The sequence below is a fragment of the Pelodiscus sinensis genome, unplaced genomic scaffold (assembly GCF_049634645.1).
Source record: "Pelodiscus sinensis isolate JC-2024 unplaced genomic scaffold, ASM4963464v1 ctg190, whole genome shotgun sequence".
NCBI lineage: Eukaryota > Metazoa > Chordata > Testudines > Trionychidae > Pelodiscus > Pelodiscus sinensis.
In genome coordinates, this window is record NW_027465820.1 from 58,628 (window position 1) to 74,489 (window position 15,862).

The 15,862-nt window shown below is 56.6% G+C and overlaps 2 protein-coding genes across 4 annotated transcripts in view; one reads left to right on the plus strand and one right to left on the minus strand.

Moving 5' to 3' along the window:
* The window catches only part of PPP1R7 (protein phosphatase 1 regulatory subunit 7), a 34,958-nt gene extending 29,841 nt beyond the window's left edge, over positions 1 to 5,117 (minus strand). For 2 of the 3 annotated variants that reach the window (XM_075914549.1, XM_075914548.1), the window contains exons 1-2: positions 4,963 to 5,117; positions 3,177 to 3,299 (exon numbers count right to left, since the gene is read on the minus strand). In XM_075914549.1, the coding sequence (XP_075770664.1) occupies positions 3,177 to 3,299; positions 4,963 to 5,008 (169 nt within the window). In that variant the 5' untranslated portion in view covers positions 5,009 to 5,117. Of the gene's footprint in view, positions 1 to 3,176; positions 3,300 to 3,453; positions 3,532 to 4,962 lie in introns of all 3 variants that reach the window. The other variant, XM_075914550.1, reaches the window with a different exon arrangement.
* A 7,300-nt stretch (positions 5,118 to 12,417) lies between these two features.
* The window catches only part of PASK (PAS domain containing serine/threonine kinase), a 31,442-nt gene continuing 27,997 nt past the window's right edge, over positions 12,418 to 15,862 (plus strand). Inside the window, 4 exon segments of the mRNA XM_014580384.3 lie at positions 12,418 to 12,873; positions 13,021 to 13,231; positions 14,401 to 14,627; positions 15,656 to 15,826. Coding sequence (XP_014435870.2) covers positions 13,060 to 13,231; positions 14,401 to 14,627; positions 15,656 to 15,826 — 570 coding nt within the window. The 5' untranslated portion in view covers positions 12,418 to 12,873; positions 13,021 to 13,059.

Sequence of the window (15,862 nt, forward strand, 5' to 3'; positions counted from 1 at the left end):
GAGGATTCCAAGATGGATTACACATTCAATAGTCTAACTAGACATAGCTATCCATGTAAAGCACAGGTGACAACACTGCTTTAGGAATCTTATAATGTCTCTCTACTCTGCAAAGTGAGTTATACAAACAGCACCAGCAGAGCTACTGTGCAGGGGCAGGGCTCCTGCTACGCTGTGCAGCGGTGCCGCTGCCCAATAAGCCGTGCGCAGGGGCTCAGGACTGCCAGGCACAGAGCTGCCACGCTCGGTGGAGACACCCCCTCTCCTGGCCCCAGCAGCAGAGTCAGATTAAGAAAGGGGCATTAGGGACTGCAGCCTGTAAATCCCCTGTGTTTTGGGACAGCCCTTCCTGCTGGAGCAAATTGCCAGGAGCACCAGGAAAGTCCGCCCCTGGCTGCCCGCACCTGAAGGCTCTGCTCCCACAGCTCCTATTGGCAGGTGAGCAGGGGGCAGGGCAGGCTGTTCCCTACCAGCAAACAGAAGCTGCCCCAAGTAGGCACCCTGCACACCAATCCCCAGGCCCAACTCTGAGTTCTCTCCAGCACTCCTACTCCCTAACTCCCACCCAGTCCCCACACCCTAACCCAGAGCCCCAGCCCTAAGCTCACTCCAGCAACCTAGCTCCCTTCTAGACCCCACACCTCAACCTGACCCCCATCCTGCACCTTAACTCCCACCAAGACCCCGCACCTCCACCTCAACTTCCTGCCCCAAGTCTGCTTCCACATTCCATATCCCTTGGCCCCAGCCTAGAGGGCCCGCCTGTACCCCAAACACCTCATCCTCAGCCCCACCCCAGGCAGAGGCCTCACCTGCCCAACACCGGGCCCCTTCCCACACTCTGAACCTCTCGCCCTTACCCCTGCCACAGATCATTCATGTGAAGAATGAATCTTATGTGCACCACTACTGAGGTGATGTGTCACATCTCCATATTGGTGCATAACAAAATGCATTCTGCACACAGACATAAAAAATTAGAGTGAACGCTGCCTAGGCAAGCTGTCGAATTTGCTTATTTTTTCTAACAAAAGTAGGGTTTTACTGGTCTTTACAATCATTAGCACTGTATGTCCAATACTGGCCTCTGCATCAACAGAAATACTATGGCCCAATTGTGGAAACTTTTCATAGATGTGGTGAGACTGGAGCCAGAAAAACCATGCTTGATTTTCCGAACCAATGCAGTCGATAAAAAAGCAACATGTTTTTACTTGCCAACTGAGCAAAAGTGATATAGCATCTGTGACAGACATCAAATGCATCACCCTACACTGGTATTTTTACAATCATTGCTAAGAGTAGAATTGCACTTTAACCTGTGTGCATTAAGATTAGCTAATATTGGTGGTTTAGCACTTTTTTTTTTTAAATTCTCTAGGTTCATAGAGCTGCCAACAGAGTTTTTGTGTAACTTAGCTGATTGCAAAGTACAAAAATCTACAGAGTCTGTGTGTCGGTCTTTCAGAGAACCTACTTTCACATTACAAAACTACTAGTTTATGTAAGTCCAGTGTTACAGGCAAATGTAATTACAGGTATAACTGCACTTTTCTTTAATTGCAAATACATGAAAAGCTATCAGATTGCTTACAATTAAGTCATTTAAAACTGCATCCGCTATTTCTTAGCGCAGTGTTTCTCAAACAATGGTACAAGTACCCTTTGGGGTACTTGAGAGAAGTCTGGGAGGGTAGAGTCAACATCACTGAAATTTGGAGAAAACTGATTTTTTGTTTTAAGTCTTACAGCATTTTTATTATTTTTGTACTTTTTACATTCAAAAATTTCATCGCTCACCTGGCTATGATTAAGTTGTTTAAACAAATGTGTTCCAATGGCAGAAAAACCATTGTGTGTCTGAAAACTGTAGGTACTAGGGGTACTTATTTTGGTTTTGAAAAAGGGGTACTTTATATTAAAAAAGGTTGAGAAACACTGCCTTAGAGAACTGAGTGCATGTGAATTCTCAGCTGCTTAAGCTATCCACATTTAAGTTTACCTTTCAGTGGTGTAACTCAAATCCAGCCAGCCAGTTTCTTCTAACTACAGATATGTCAACCAAGGCAGAAGATAGGTATTTGTATTTTTAAAACTGGTAGCTTTGGATGGAAAGATAAAAATACTGAAGGAAACAGTATAAATTGGGAGCTTATTGGGAGACCCAGGATCTCAAACTCATGACTTGTGGGCCATTTATGGCCTAAGCAGTTTCATAATCCGGCTCGGGAACCCCTGTGGCCCGAAGGGGCAGTATGAGTCTGTACCCGCTCCCTAAACCCTGCCCCATCCCCAGTATCTCCACCCCTCATTGCACCCCTTTCCCTCAAATCCCTTCCCCCAAGGTACACAGCCTTGTGGATTATCAGGGGATTAGCTGGCGCAGGGTGGCAGCAGGGGATGCACTCCTTGCCATGGTGAGCCTGACCCCTACTGCCACCTTGTGCCAGACCCCTCTTCCCCCCAAATCCCTAAGGCTGCGTTCCTCAGGTTACTTGGTGCAATGGGGGGGGGGGGGGGGAACAGAGGGCAGGCTGGAAGGGATGGAGTTTGGAGGATGTGTATGGACAACCCCCTACACCAGGTTACAGGGACTCCCAAGCCAGACTGTGAAGCTGCTTGGGCCATAGATGGTCCACAGGCCAAGTTTGAGACCCCTTCTGTATATAGAGGATGTGAAAGGTTAATTGGGTAACCAGTAAGCATTACCTGAAATGGGAGATAACGATTAACCAAGTTGGGAGGTAACTGGTAAGGGCTGGAGCAGCTCCCCACGTGCAGACAGAGACTGCTCTACAGGGGCTGGAGGCTGCTCCATTTGGGCTGTAGCGGTCCCAAGCTTGGATCCTGCTTAGTCAGTTAGCTGGTTAAACATTAAACTTTAAGTTAGCCTCACAGTTAGCCTAACCAGTTAACTGATTAACTGGGATTTTACACTGCTAGCTGTAAACTCTTTGAAGATTTCTCTTAAAGTCAAATATGTTTGTAAACAAATACATTTTTAAACGGTACAAGAAAAAGACCAGAATTAAAGATAGATTCATGGGGCAGATATAATTAGTTAACTAAAACCAAATAAATGTTCAGAATAAATGCAAAATTGGAAACAGTATATTTTATTACACTTGGCATTAAGAAGTCCATCCTTAAAATGAAGATTTAGCTTGATTAGGTACCTGTTAAGTTCTCCCCGTTCTGCTCATCTTTCAAGCTCTGCTGACTGAGGTCTGTTACTATGCAACCTGCTTGCTTCTTTCCTTCTTCATCTCCTGACTCTTCAGACTCTACCCGTCTGTCAACTGTTCAAGACACATAATGTCAGTCTTAGGCCACTTTCAGAAAACAGTAGCAGTGAGTAGATACAATAACCAAGATTCACATAAACCACTGAGGTTAGTAGAGATCCTAAATTCACTAAATTAAAGGTTTAGTCTTAAATAAAAGACCTCTTACCCCTTGTTTATACTTTGATTTTTTGAAGGACTTTTTCCTCCCTTCACATCTTCCTAAACCAACAATCTGGGAAGAAGACTGGAGGAAAAAGGAAATTTCTTAGATCAATTGAGTGAAAATCCAAAGATTAAGGCGATGGAATTAGAACTGTGACACTCAAAGATTAATTACAATGATGATATTTTCCAGACTAATACCACTGATGAAAGGTACTGCAGCAGTAAAGACTTCAAAAATACCTGCAGGACACCCATTCCTTATCACAAGACCGCCTCAGCTCCTCAGCAACAACTCACAAGATCACTTCACAAATGCATTAATTGCCTTCTTCAATTCAGTGTAGAGTACAGGGTCTCTTGGACACCAAGGTTCATCTTCCTCAAAGATTTGGACAGATCTGTATTTGACTGTGACTGACTTTAAATATGGCACTACCCCATTTTGGGGAGGGGACAGCAAGAGGGCAGATGATTCAATCATGTTTCTACACGACACATTTTTATATTTTTCCAATTGGAAGGTGCTGAGTGACCCTCTGTTGTTCCCCACATAATACAAAATAAGCTATGTTTCTTTAGCACTTTTTATCTGAAGATCAACAGACATACTGTACAGTGATTCATTGGCCTCTCAACACTCCCCATCTTTCTAATAAAAGGTGATTCATAAAAAGCACAAGCAACTTCACCAAGAGCACCCAGACCCAGAGATGGAATAGGGCCTGCTCCCCTATTTTTCCCACTACAATATCTCCATCTCCAGCCCGCAAGCACCAGCTGTCCAAACCCACAACAAGCAGAGCACCCGCTACTCCCAGAGGGACCCAAACACAAAGTTCTGCTCAAACCCGCCCTTCACACCTCCCCTGGGTCACCCCTTTGGCTACAAGCCGCTGCGCCCCCTGCCCCTCTCCGCAGGCCCATCCCAGTCACCCCACTTCGCCTGATGCCCCGAGCATCGCCCCCGCCCACAGCTCCCCCGCCACTCCCAGCCTGGGCTTGGCCACTGCAGGCATGTCCCCCGCCCTCAGCCCCTCACCCCCTTCCCCGCACCCCGCCCTCCCTCAGCCCCTTCCCCGCCCCCCTCCCTCCCTCAGCCCCTTCCCCGCCCCCCTCCCTCCCTCAGCCCCCCCTCGCCCTCCCTCCCTCAGCCCCTTCCCCGCACCCCCCTCCCTCAGCCCCTCCCTCAGCCCCCCCTCGGCCCCCGTCCCTCAGCCCCTACCTCGGCCCCCCACCCTCAGCCCCCGTCCTCAGCCCCTTCCCCGCCCCTCCCTCGGCCCCCTTCCTCAGCCCCCCTCAGCCCCTTCCCCGGGCCCCCTCAGCCCCTTCCCCGCACCCCCCCCTCCCTCAGCCCCTTCCTCGGCCCCCCCTCCCTCAGCCCCTTCCCCGCCCCCCCACCCTCAGCCTCCGTCCTCAGCCCCTTCCCCGCCCCCGTCCTCAGCCCCTTCCCCGGGCCCCCCCACCCCTGCATGGGGCGGGGCTCGCTCCCCCGCCGGGGCCGGGCTCTCACCCTCCATCATCTCCTGCAGCGGCCCCTCTCCGCTCTCCGCCGCCATGTCGCTTTTCTGGGCCCGCCCCCGCCCCGGCACGGCAACGGCCACAACCAATCAGCGGCCTGAGCAGGGCAAGGATTGCCGCCAATCCGCGCCGCTGCTGCCACCGCGAGGCGGGCGGGAGCCCAGGCGCATGCGCAGCATTTCCGCAGCCTGCTGGGAGCTGTAGTTCCCCGCTAGCGCGCAGAGGGCGGCCCTGGCCGGCGTACGGAGAGGTGGGGTTGGCCCCGCCCCCGCTGCTCCATTGGCCGCGGCCCCTGCCCTGCGAGCCGCGTGGGGCCGGGCTCAGCCCTGGGGGAGGCGCGTGGCCATGAGCCGCAGCGCCAGGGTCTGCCCGGGCCAGGCGCGTTGGGCGGGGCAGCAGGGGCAGGGCGGGGCGCGGGGGCGGCGCAGGGGCAGCTTGTGGCATAGGGGCGCGGGGGCGGCGCGGGGGCAGCTCGGGGCATAGGGGCGCAGGGGCAGCTTGTGGCATAGGGGCGCGGGGGCAGCTCGGGGCATAGGGGCGCAGGGGCAGCTTGTGGCATAGGGGCGCGGGGGCAGCTCGGGGCATAGGGACGCGGGGGCAGCTTGGGGCGCGGCGGCAGCTCGGGGCGCGGGGGCAGCTCGGGGCGTAGGGACGCGGGGGCAGCTTGGGGCGCGGGGGCAGCTCGGGGCATAGGGGCAGCTCGGGGCATAGGGGCAGCTTGGGGCATAGGGGCGCAGGACAGCTCGGGGTGCAGGGGCAGCTCGGGGCCCGATGCGCAGCTTTCTTTGGAGGACAGGGGACTGAGAATGCGGCTGTGGAGCGATCCCTCTGTTCCAAGTGTCCGGCCACAGGTGATAGGGCTTTTGTGTCTTTTGTAAGTTTAAGTGTGAGTTTGAGAGTCTAGTGCCGCTTTTCCCCCTCACAGTTGCTCTGGGGACAGCTGATGCACTGGAGGTAAGCCACATGTGATAGGCACTTGTGTTGTACTTAAAAGAAGTACTCGGGATCTTTTTCAGGGGGATAAGGTAACATGCCACTTTTATTGAACATCCATAGATCAATCAATACTTATCATATGCATATGACACACACACTCTCTCTCTCTCTCCCTCTCTCTCCCTCTCCCCCCGTCTTGTTGTTACCAAAAGTTGCTCCCCCTAACTGTACTGGCCAGGTGAGTTAGATGGGGGAGGGGTGGAGCCCAGCTTCTGCTGATCCAGATCTATGCTCCCATGTGGACAAGATGAAAACCTGGGGTCCCGCTGCAAGATGCCTCCTATTTATCCCTCTCATGCAGCCAATTAGTCATCACCTCGCCTTTCTTAATGCTGCTTCAAAGAGAGTTCTTCCAAGGACAGGCACTTGCTGCTTGACTCCCAAGGTGTCTGTATGTCCAGTCTTCTTAATGAGCTCACTGCCCAGGTATTGTCTTAGATCTGGCTCCCAGATCTTCTCCACCCTTGCAACTGCTGCTGGAGGTGCTCCCCTTTCATTCTCCATTCACACCTCATTCATTTCAACAGGGCAATCAAGGAAAGGGAAGAGCTCAAAAGACATTTTTTTTTCTTACAGAGATTCTATAAGAACACTTAAAGACATATCTAAAAGGACAAGATCTTAATACAAAATATAATATTACAGGGATTTATCCACACGTGTAGGACCCAACTGGGGCTGGTGACAGATTTCACTGAAGCCTGGGCTATGTGTGTGGGGGGGCTCTGTTCAGGACCGCTGGAAGGGGTGGCACTTCGGGAAAGGGTGAGGCGAGGGGCAGCCAGCCTTCAGCCTCAGTGCCACCCGGGCTATGCCGAGCACAGTTCCAGCAGTGATTTCAAAGGCCCAGGACTCTGGCTGCTATTGCCACCACGGTACCAACGATGGCAGCCGAGAGCCCCAGGCCCTTTTAAATGGATGGGTCCCAGGGCAACTGCCCCCTTTGTCTCCCTCCCCCACGATTGCAGCCCTGGGCAGTGCAAGATAGCTAATATGACACATTCATCCTCGTAGAATGAGGAGTAACGGTAGTTCGGACTAGGAAGCCTAGTCCGAACTACCTAGTCCGTGCCTCGCAGCACGGGATTCGAATGAGCTGGGATTTAAAAATGGCGGCGCCCAGCTTATGCAAATGAAGCCCAGGAAATTCAAATCCCAGGCTTCATTTGCAAGTGCGGTATGCCTACATTACCCTCCTAGTTCGAACTAGGAGGGTAGTGTAGACATACCCTAGGAGAGGGGAAGGGGAGGGGTGAGAGAGAGAGCATCATTAAGTATCTGGAGAATGGGTACTTAAACCTAAGCAGATCAAAATCAATAGATAGATTCCTAAAATAGGAAGAATAGTGATAGAAATGTAGCCGTGTTAGTCTGGGGTAGCTGAAACAAAATACAGGACTAGGTAGCACTTTAAAGACTAACAAGATGGTTTATTAGATGATGAGCTTTCGTGGGCCAGACCCACTTCCTCAGATCAAATAGTGGAAGAAAATAGTCACAACCATATATACTAAAGGATACAATTAAAAAATGAACACATATGAAAAGGACAGGATACCGCTCAGGGAGCTGTTAGCACCTTCAGTGGTTATTCAGTACGTAGAGTCCCCAGCAACCCACATCACCAGTGAGTCCATTAGCATGTGAATTGAATTTGTGGATGAACTGGGATTCCAGGACTTTAGCAGCTAACACAACATGTAGCTGGGTCATGAGCTTTCGGCACAGCCCACTCCTTCAGATGGATGGAGCTAGGAGTTTAGGGTGTGCAGACCCAACATGAAGAAGGGAGAAGGGGGTGGGGAACAAGGAGCGGAGGGAATGAAAATATCAAAGAAAAAAGCAACCAGGCAGCGCTGACGCCTATAGGCCCCGGAAGATTGGCTGGCTAAAAGGAAGCAGCCAGGGGTCTTACCGTGAATGTGCACAGAGCTGCTGGCCCCTCGACTGACCGCAAGCGGAGCGAGGTGCCTGTGAGGGGCAGGTCAGAGCGGGGTGGGCAGTGTCCCGGGTGGGGGTGGGAGGTGCCTGGGGGCAGGTCAGAGCGGGGCGGGCAGTGTCCCGGCTGGGGGTGGGAGGTGCCTGGGGGCAGGTCAGAGCGGGGCGGGCAGTGTCCCGGCTGGGGGCGGGAGGTGCCTGGGGGCAGGTCAGAGTGGGGCGGGCAGTGTCCCGGCTGGGGGCGGGAGGTGCCTGTGAGGGGCAGGTCAGGGCGGGGCGGGAAGTGTCCCGGCTGGGGGCGGGAGGTGCCTGTGAGGGGCAGGTCAGGGCGGGGCGGGAAGTGTCCCGGCTGGGGGCGGGAGGTGCCTGTGAGGGGCAGGTCAGGGCGGGGCGGGCAGTGTCCCGGCTGGGGGCGGGAGGTGCCTGTGAGGGGCAGGGCGGGGCGGGAGGTGCCTGGGGGCGGGGCAGGGCGGGGCGGGCAGTGTCCCGGCTGGGGGTGGGAGGTGCCTGTGAGGGGCAGGGCGGGGCGGGAGGTGCCTGGGGGCAGGTCAGGGCGGGGCGGGAGGTGCTGGTGAGGGGCGGGCAGTGTCCCGGCTGGGGGCGGGAGGTGCCTGTGAGGGGCAGGTCAGGGCGGGGCGGGCAGTGTCCCGGCTGGGGGCGGGAGGTGCCTGTGAGGGGCAGGGCGGGGCGGGAGGTGCCTGGGGGCAGGGCAGGGCGGGGCGGGCAGTGTCCCGGCTGGGGGCGGGAGGTGCCTGGGGGCAGGTCAGAGCGGGGTGGGCAGTGTCCCGGCTGGGGGCGGGAGGTGCCTGGGGGCAGGTCAGAGTGGGGTGGGCAGTGTCCCGGCTGGGGGTGGGAGGTGCCTGGGGGCAGGGCAGGGCGGGGCGGGCAGTGTCCCGGCTGGGGGCGGGAGGTGCCTGGGGGCAGGTCAGGGCGGGGCGGGCAGTGTCCCGGCTGGGGGCGGGAGGTGCCTGTGAGGGGCAGGGCGGGGCGGGAGGTGCCTGGGGGCAGGGCGGGGCGGGCAGTGTCCCGGCTGGGGGCGGGAGGTGCCTGGGGGCAGGTCAGGGCGGGGCGGGCAGTGTCCCGGCTGGGGGCGGGAGGTGCCTGTGAGGGGCGGGGCAGGGCGGGGCGGGCAGTGTCCCGGCTGGGGGCGGGAAGTGCCTGTGAGGGGCGGGGCAGGGCGGGGCGGGCAGTGTCCCGGCTGGGGGCGGGAGGTGCCTGTGAGGGGCGGGGCGGGGCGGGCAGTGTCCCGGCTGGGGGCGGGAGGTGCCTGTGAGGGGCGGGGCAGGGCGGGGCGGGCAGTGTCCCGGCTGGGGGCGGGAGGTGCCTGGGGGCAGGTCAGGGCGGGGCGGGCAGTGTCCCGGCTGGGGGCGGGAGGTGCCTGTGAGGAGCGGGGCAGGGCGGGGCGGGCAGTGTCCCGGCTGGGGGCGGGAGGTGCCTGTGAGGGGCGGGGCAGGGCGGGGCGGGCAGTGTCCCGGCTGGGGGCGGGAGGTGCCTGTGAGGGGCAGGGCGGGGCGGGAGGTGCCTGGGGGCAGGGCAGGGCGGGACGGGCAGTGTCCCGGCTGGGGGCGGGAGGTGCCTGGGGGCAGGTCAGAGCGGGGTGGGCAGTGTCCCGGCTGGGGGCGGGAGGTGCCTGGGGGCAGGTCAGAGTGGGGTGGGCAGTGTCCCGGCTGGGGGTGGGAGGTGCCTGGGGGCAGGGCAGGGCGGGGCGGGCAGTGTCCCGGCTGGGGGCGGGAGGTGCCTGGGGGCAGGTCAGGGCGGGGCGGGCAGTGTCCCGGCTGGGGGCGGGAGGTGCCTGTGAGGGGCAGGGCGGGGCGGGAGGTGCCTGGGGGCAGGGCAGGGCGGGGCGGGCAGTGTCCCGGCTGGGGGCGGGAGGTGCCTGGGGGCAGGTCAGGGCGGGGCGGGCAGTGTCCCGGCTGGGGGCGGGAGGTGCCTGTGAGGGGCGGGGCAGGGCGGGGCGGGCAGTGTCCCGGCTGGGGGCGGGAAGTGCCTGTGAGGGGCGGGGCAGGGCGGGGCGGGCAGTGTCCCGGCTGGGGGCGGGAGGTGCCTGTGAGGGGCGGGGCAGGGCGGGGCGGGCAGTGTCCCGGCTGGGGGCGGGAGGTGCCTGTGAGGGGCGGGGCAGGGCGGGGCGGGCAGTGTCCCGGCTGGGGGCGGGAGGTGCCTGGGGGCAGGGCAGGGCGGGACGGGCAGTGTCCCGGCTGGGGGCGGGAGGTGCCTGGGGGCAGGTCAGAGCGGGGTGGGCAGTGTCCCGGCTGGGGGCGGGAGGTGCCTGGGGGCAGGTCAGAGTGGGGTGGGCAGTGTCCCGGCTGGGGGTGGGAGGTGCCTGGGGGCAGGGCAGGGCGGGGCGGGCAGTGTCCCGGCTGGGGGCGGGAGGTGCCTGGGGGCAGGTCAGGGCGGGGCGGGCAGTGTCCCGGCTGGGGGCGGGAGGTGCCTGTGAGGGGCAGGGCGGGGCGGGAGGTGCCTGGGGGCAGGGCAGGGCGGGGCGGGCAGTGTCCCGGCTGGGGGCGGGAGGTGCCTGGGGGCAGGTCAGGGCGGGGCGGGCAGTGTCCCGGCTGGGGGCGGGAGGTGCCTGTGAGGGGCGGGGCAGGGCGGGGCGGGCAGTGTCCCGGCTGGGGGCGGGAAGTGCCTGTGAGGGGCGGGGCAGGGCGGGGCGGGCAGTGTCCCGGCTGGGGGCGGGAGGTGCCTGTGAGGGGCGGGGCAGGGCGGGGCGGGCAGTGTCCCGGCTGGGGGCGGGAGGTGCCTGTGAGGGGCGGGGCAGGGCGGGGCGGGCAGTGTCCCGGCTGGGGGCGGGAGGTGCCTGGGGGCAGGTCAGGGCGGGGCGGGCAGTGTCCCGGCTGGGGGCGGGAAGTGCCTGTGAGGGGCGGGGCAGGGCGGGGCGGGCAGTGTCCCGGCTGGGGGCGGGAGGTGCCTGGGGGCAGGTCAGGGCGGGGCGGGCAGTGTCCCGGCTGGGGGCGGGAAGTGCCTGTGAGGGGCGGGGCAGGGCGGGGCGGGCAGTGTCCCGGCTGGGGGCGGGAGGTGCCTGTGAGGGGCGGGGCAGGGCGGGGCGGGCAGTGTCCCGGCTGGGGGCGGGAGGTGCCTGTGAGGGGCAGGGCGGGGCGGGAGGTGCCTGGGGGCAGGGCAGGGCGGGACGGGCAGTGTCCCGGCTGGGGGCGGGAGGTGCCTGGGGGCAGGGCAGGGCGGGACGGGCAGTGTCCCGGCTGGGGGCGGGAGGTGCCTGGGGGCGGGGCAGGGCGGGGCGGGCAGTGTCCCGGCTGGGGGCGGGAGGTGCCTGGGGGCGGGGCGAGGACTGTCCTGTGAATGGGGCAGGTGCCCGCCCCGCTCTGGCGTAGCCCCGCCCCCCGGCTAGCGCTGCCGCGGTCTCGTTCAGCTCGCCCCAGCTCTGCTGCGGGGGGCGGGGCGCGCTCGGAAATGCTGAATTACGTTTGACTCCTCTGACGTGCCGTAGTCCGAGCGCAACGCGTCCCTAGCAACCATTTACGCGCGAATTTTGCCGTTAGCGGCCGGTGTGTGAGCACCGCCTCGTGAGCCGATTGGCTCGTTTCGCTGTCAGTCCGAACCGGCTTCGGTTCTCCGCGTTTTGATTGGCCGTGGTGCGGCTGGTGCTTCCCTCTCTTCCCTGAGCGCTAACGTGCGGGGCCGGTAGGGGACCAGGCCGGGGCAGTTTGGGGGGCAGGGGCCAGTAGGGGACCAGGCCGGGGGCAGTTTGGGGGGCGGGGGCCAGTAGGGGACCAGGCCGGGGGCAGTTTGGGGGGTGGGGGGCAGTTTGGGGGGCGGGGGCCAGTAGGGGACCAGGCCGGGGGCAGTTTGGGGGGTGGGGGCAGTTTGGGGGGCAGGGGCCAGTAGGGGACCAGGCCGGGGGCAGTTTGGGGGGTGGGGGGCAGTTTGGGGGGCGGGGGCCAGTAGGGGACCAGGCCGGGGCAGTTTGGGGGGTGGGGGGCAGTTTGGGGGGCAGGGGCCAGTAGGGGACCAGGCTGGGGCAGTTTGGGGGGTGGGGGGCAGTTTGGGGGGCAGGGGCCAGTAGGGGACCAGGCCGGGGGCAGTTTGGGGGGCAGGGGCCAGTAGGGGACCAGGCCGGGGGCAGTTTGGGGGGTGGGGGCAGTTTGGGGGGCAGGGGCCAGTAGGGGACCAGGCCGGGGGCAGTTTGGGGGGTGGGAGGCAGTTTGGGGGGCAGGGGCCAGTAGGGGACCAGGCCGGGTCAGTTTGGGGGGCAGGGGCCAGTAGGGGACCAGGCCAGGGGCAGTTTGGGGGGTGGGGGGCAGTTTGGGGGGCAGGGGCCAGTAGGGGACCAGGCCAGGGGCAGTTTGGGGGGCGGGGGCAGTTTGAGGGACAGTGGCCAGTAGGGGACCGGGTCAGGGGCAGTTTGGGGGGCGGGGGCAGTTTGGGGGACAGAGGCCGGTAGGGGACCGGGTCAGGGGTTAGTTTGGGGCTCGGGCTGGGCATGACTTTTGCCAGCTGGTCCCTGCATCCGCTGGCACCGCCCACCCACCTTAGGTGATGCTCCTGGGCTGTATGGGAGATATGGGGTGTTTGTTGTGTTGGGTGTGGGTTCCTAGTAATAAGGGATCTTCCGGAATAGGGCTTATTTTCCGGAGAGTCGCGTCTACACTGGCGCTTTTCTCCGGCAAAAACCCCGAGCCGGAAAAAAGCTGTAGCCATGTAAATGCAAATGCCGCGGGGGATATTTAAATCCCCCGCAGATTTGCAATTCCGAAGTGTCTCATTAGCATCCCTTTTCCGGAAAGGGATGCCAATGTAGACACAGTCCTGCTGTTTAAAGAAAGTGCTATCAGTAAAGGAGAGACACTGAATGTAGCGTGTGGCATTTATTTTCTGTTCCATTGCAAATTTGGAAACTTCTAGATAGCTAATCCTACATAGTAAAGATTGAGGAGATAGTCTCTCTTTTAGGGAACGATCTATTACTGAAACAACAGTCAAAGGATTGTGTGAGCAGTGGAGAACCACACTAAAGGCCAGTCTCTCTTTGGGAAATCTTGTTCTCTCTTTACCTCGTTTTTATTTTTCATGGTGCAAACTGGGGAATGTTGGTAGCTGCCCGTATGCCTTGGAGGGTTCTCTATCATCCATCTCATTGGTCTCCTCTCTATTTCCATTGTAGGTGGCTTGCTAGCTGTGGTGTTCCAGCCACATTCTGAATATGGCAACCCAGGATTGTGTCTCTTCCGAAGATGGCTGTTTGTGCACTTCTTTAGGATTACCTTTTCCAGGACTGAGTGACTCTGATGAGCTGAGTAGATCCTATCCCTGGACCATCAAGTGTAGAAAAAGTGGGCTTTCCAGGCTCTGCCAGAGTAAAACTTCTTTGTCTGGTGATTACCACTCAACACTCTGAGTCTGGCAATGTGAATATACCAATCAAGATGTCTGTTCTTTCCAATGCCTTGAAACTTCCCCCATAAATTAAGAATGATACAGTTAAAGAAGCAATTTAAAAAAATAAAAAGAGAATGTGTTCAGAAAGTTGTAGCAAGGCGGGGTGAGGAGGAGGTTGAACCTAGAACAGAAATGGGGATGGGGAAGGAATTTGACTACTACTAAACCCAGAATAATGGTTTACGTACCCAACGCCTACCCCAGTACTGCCTGCCCCTGAAAGCTGCTTGTTCTTTGTGGAGTGAAGTTACTTTATAGGTGACATTATGATATTTCCTGAAGTACCTCTCTTTTGACATAGCACTTTTGAGAATTTCAGCATCGTCACTTGGCAAGATGTGCCCTACAGATTCTGTTTGGTTTTAGTCATAAGTATAGGTGGGCGATCAGTGCTTCCTCACCAGTTCCAGTGCTGCTGTGGATATAAGCAGCAAATAAACTAGTTTCTGACTACATAAATAATTAATGGGGCACTGTGTATGTATAATAATAATAGCTTTGTTTATTAAAACAGATATTTTAAAAAATCATAATTTGCTCTTTTCTCAGCATGGCCAAAAGAAAATAGACTTCTGAGGTAGTGCATGAAAACTAGTAACATGGCATTTTTCCAGACTTTGAGTCATAGGTGCTGGAATACGTATATCTGAGCCAAACAACTGTTCTTATTAACATTAAAAACATTGAACACATTTCTAATAATATACTTTGAAAATCTTTCTTTAAATCCATAAACCTTACATTTTAAGACTAAACTACTTGATACTTTCTTTAATTGGTGAAAAAGCTTCAGAGCAATAGCTGTGTTAGTCTGTAATAGAAAAAACTTAAAAAACAATGAATAGTCCTGCAGCACCTTAGAGACTAACAAAAAATGTAGCTGGTATCATGAGCTTTGAAGAAGTGGGTTGTGCCCATGAAAGCTCATGATACCATCCACATTTTTTGTTGGTCTTTAAGGCACTGCAGGACTATTCATTGTTTTTTAAATTTTGTTCTTTAATTAGTGGTTGATCTTGACCTGAAAATTGTCTCCCTACTAAATGTTTTTTTTTAACAGACTCCTTTAGCTACAGAGATGTTCATCTTTTTCTCCTTTTTCTAGAGGATGGATGGACTTCCTATTGCTTATCTTCACTGGCTGCTCACACCATTTGTTCTGGCAAACTTGGTAACTCTTGGGCTCATTTGGACCTTTCCTCCTTATCCCATTCCATCAGTAGCACCTCTTCGTTTTCCTTCTTGAATGTAGAGGAATCCCTCCAGTCGCTCCCAGCTGCTGTGCGCAACCCAAATCAAGCCATCTTCACCGTGGATGTCAGGACAACAGAGGTACCAGCTATACCAGGGTTGTAGCAGGACCACTCTCTAAAAACAAGTGTTGTATAGTTTTGTTATGAGCCATGTAGCTTTATGTAGATTCAGACTTGTGTAATTTTTACTTGTCTTAAAATATGTGAGATTTATGTATCCCAAATATAGCTTATAATTGGCAAAATACACACAAGACAAGATCAGCCACAACACTGATCTTCTGAGCCTTTTTCAATTGGAGTAGGGGAAAATAAAACTTTAGGGCAAACTTTAATACAAATTGTAACATGGAGTTCCCTGCACTTAGTGCTGTATTCGTTTTAGCTTATGGCCAGAGTATCTAGATGGCAGTTTAGGCTTTCCACATGCAGACACTGAGTGTCTAAAATGCTCTTTGTGGTGCAAAGAACCTAAGACACCGTGTGGTTAATGAACCTTTTGAAGGTCTGGAGCAAATAATTTTATTTAAAACAAAAAAGACTGCTGAGTGGGAAGCAACAATTGCAGCTGCAGTATGCTGAACTGTGGTTTGAAAAGCACCCTTTCATTGTGCCAACTGGATTATTTCATTGCAGTCAATTTAAAGGAACTGTCATTAAGTTAAAAGAAAGGGTTAGCTAATTGGATTTTGGATTTCTAGTTTTCAGGTTGCTGATTCACTGTTTCTCCTGTTATATGTACCTAAAACTATAGACCATTTAGGATTTACTTGTAAATGTAACATAATTGTATTCAGCAAGATGGTTTTATTTTCACAAGCCAATTAATTGTTGTATATAAGAAGGGGGAGAAAAGCAAAGCAAAGCAATATCTTGGTGTCATTTATCAGATAAGTGACTGAAGTAGCAGATTGGCAGAAAATCTAAACAGATTCTGGAATTCTACTGGGTATGAAGGGAAATATGTAGCATGTTTCAGAATAAAAGTAGGCCCTGACATTTTCAACTTCCATCGAGAGAAGATGCAACATAACAAAACACTAGCCTGGCCATCCAGGCAGAGAATTCGAATACAATTCTTATTGCATTCTTTTCCCTCTCTTCTAGATTCTCATTGCCAATGACAAAGCCTGCAAGCTCCTTGGGTACAGTAGTCAGGAGCTGATTGGCCAGAAGCTGTCCCAGCTGATATCCAAATGTACTCGGGGTGTAGTGGAGGCCCTAGCGGAGGAACACGTGGAGGCCAATGGATGTGCAGCTATGGTTTCTGGAACAGTGGTGTGTGAGATGGTCAAGCAAATAATGCCTTACAGA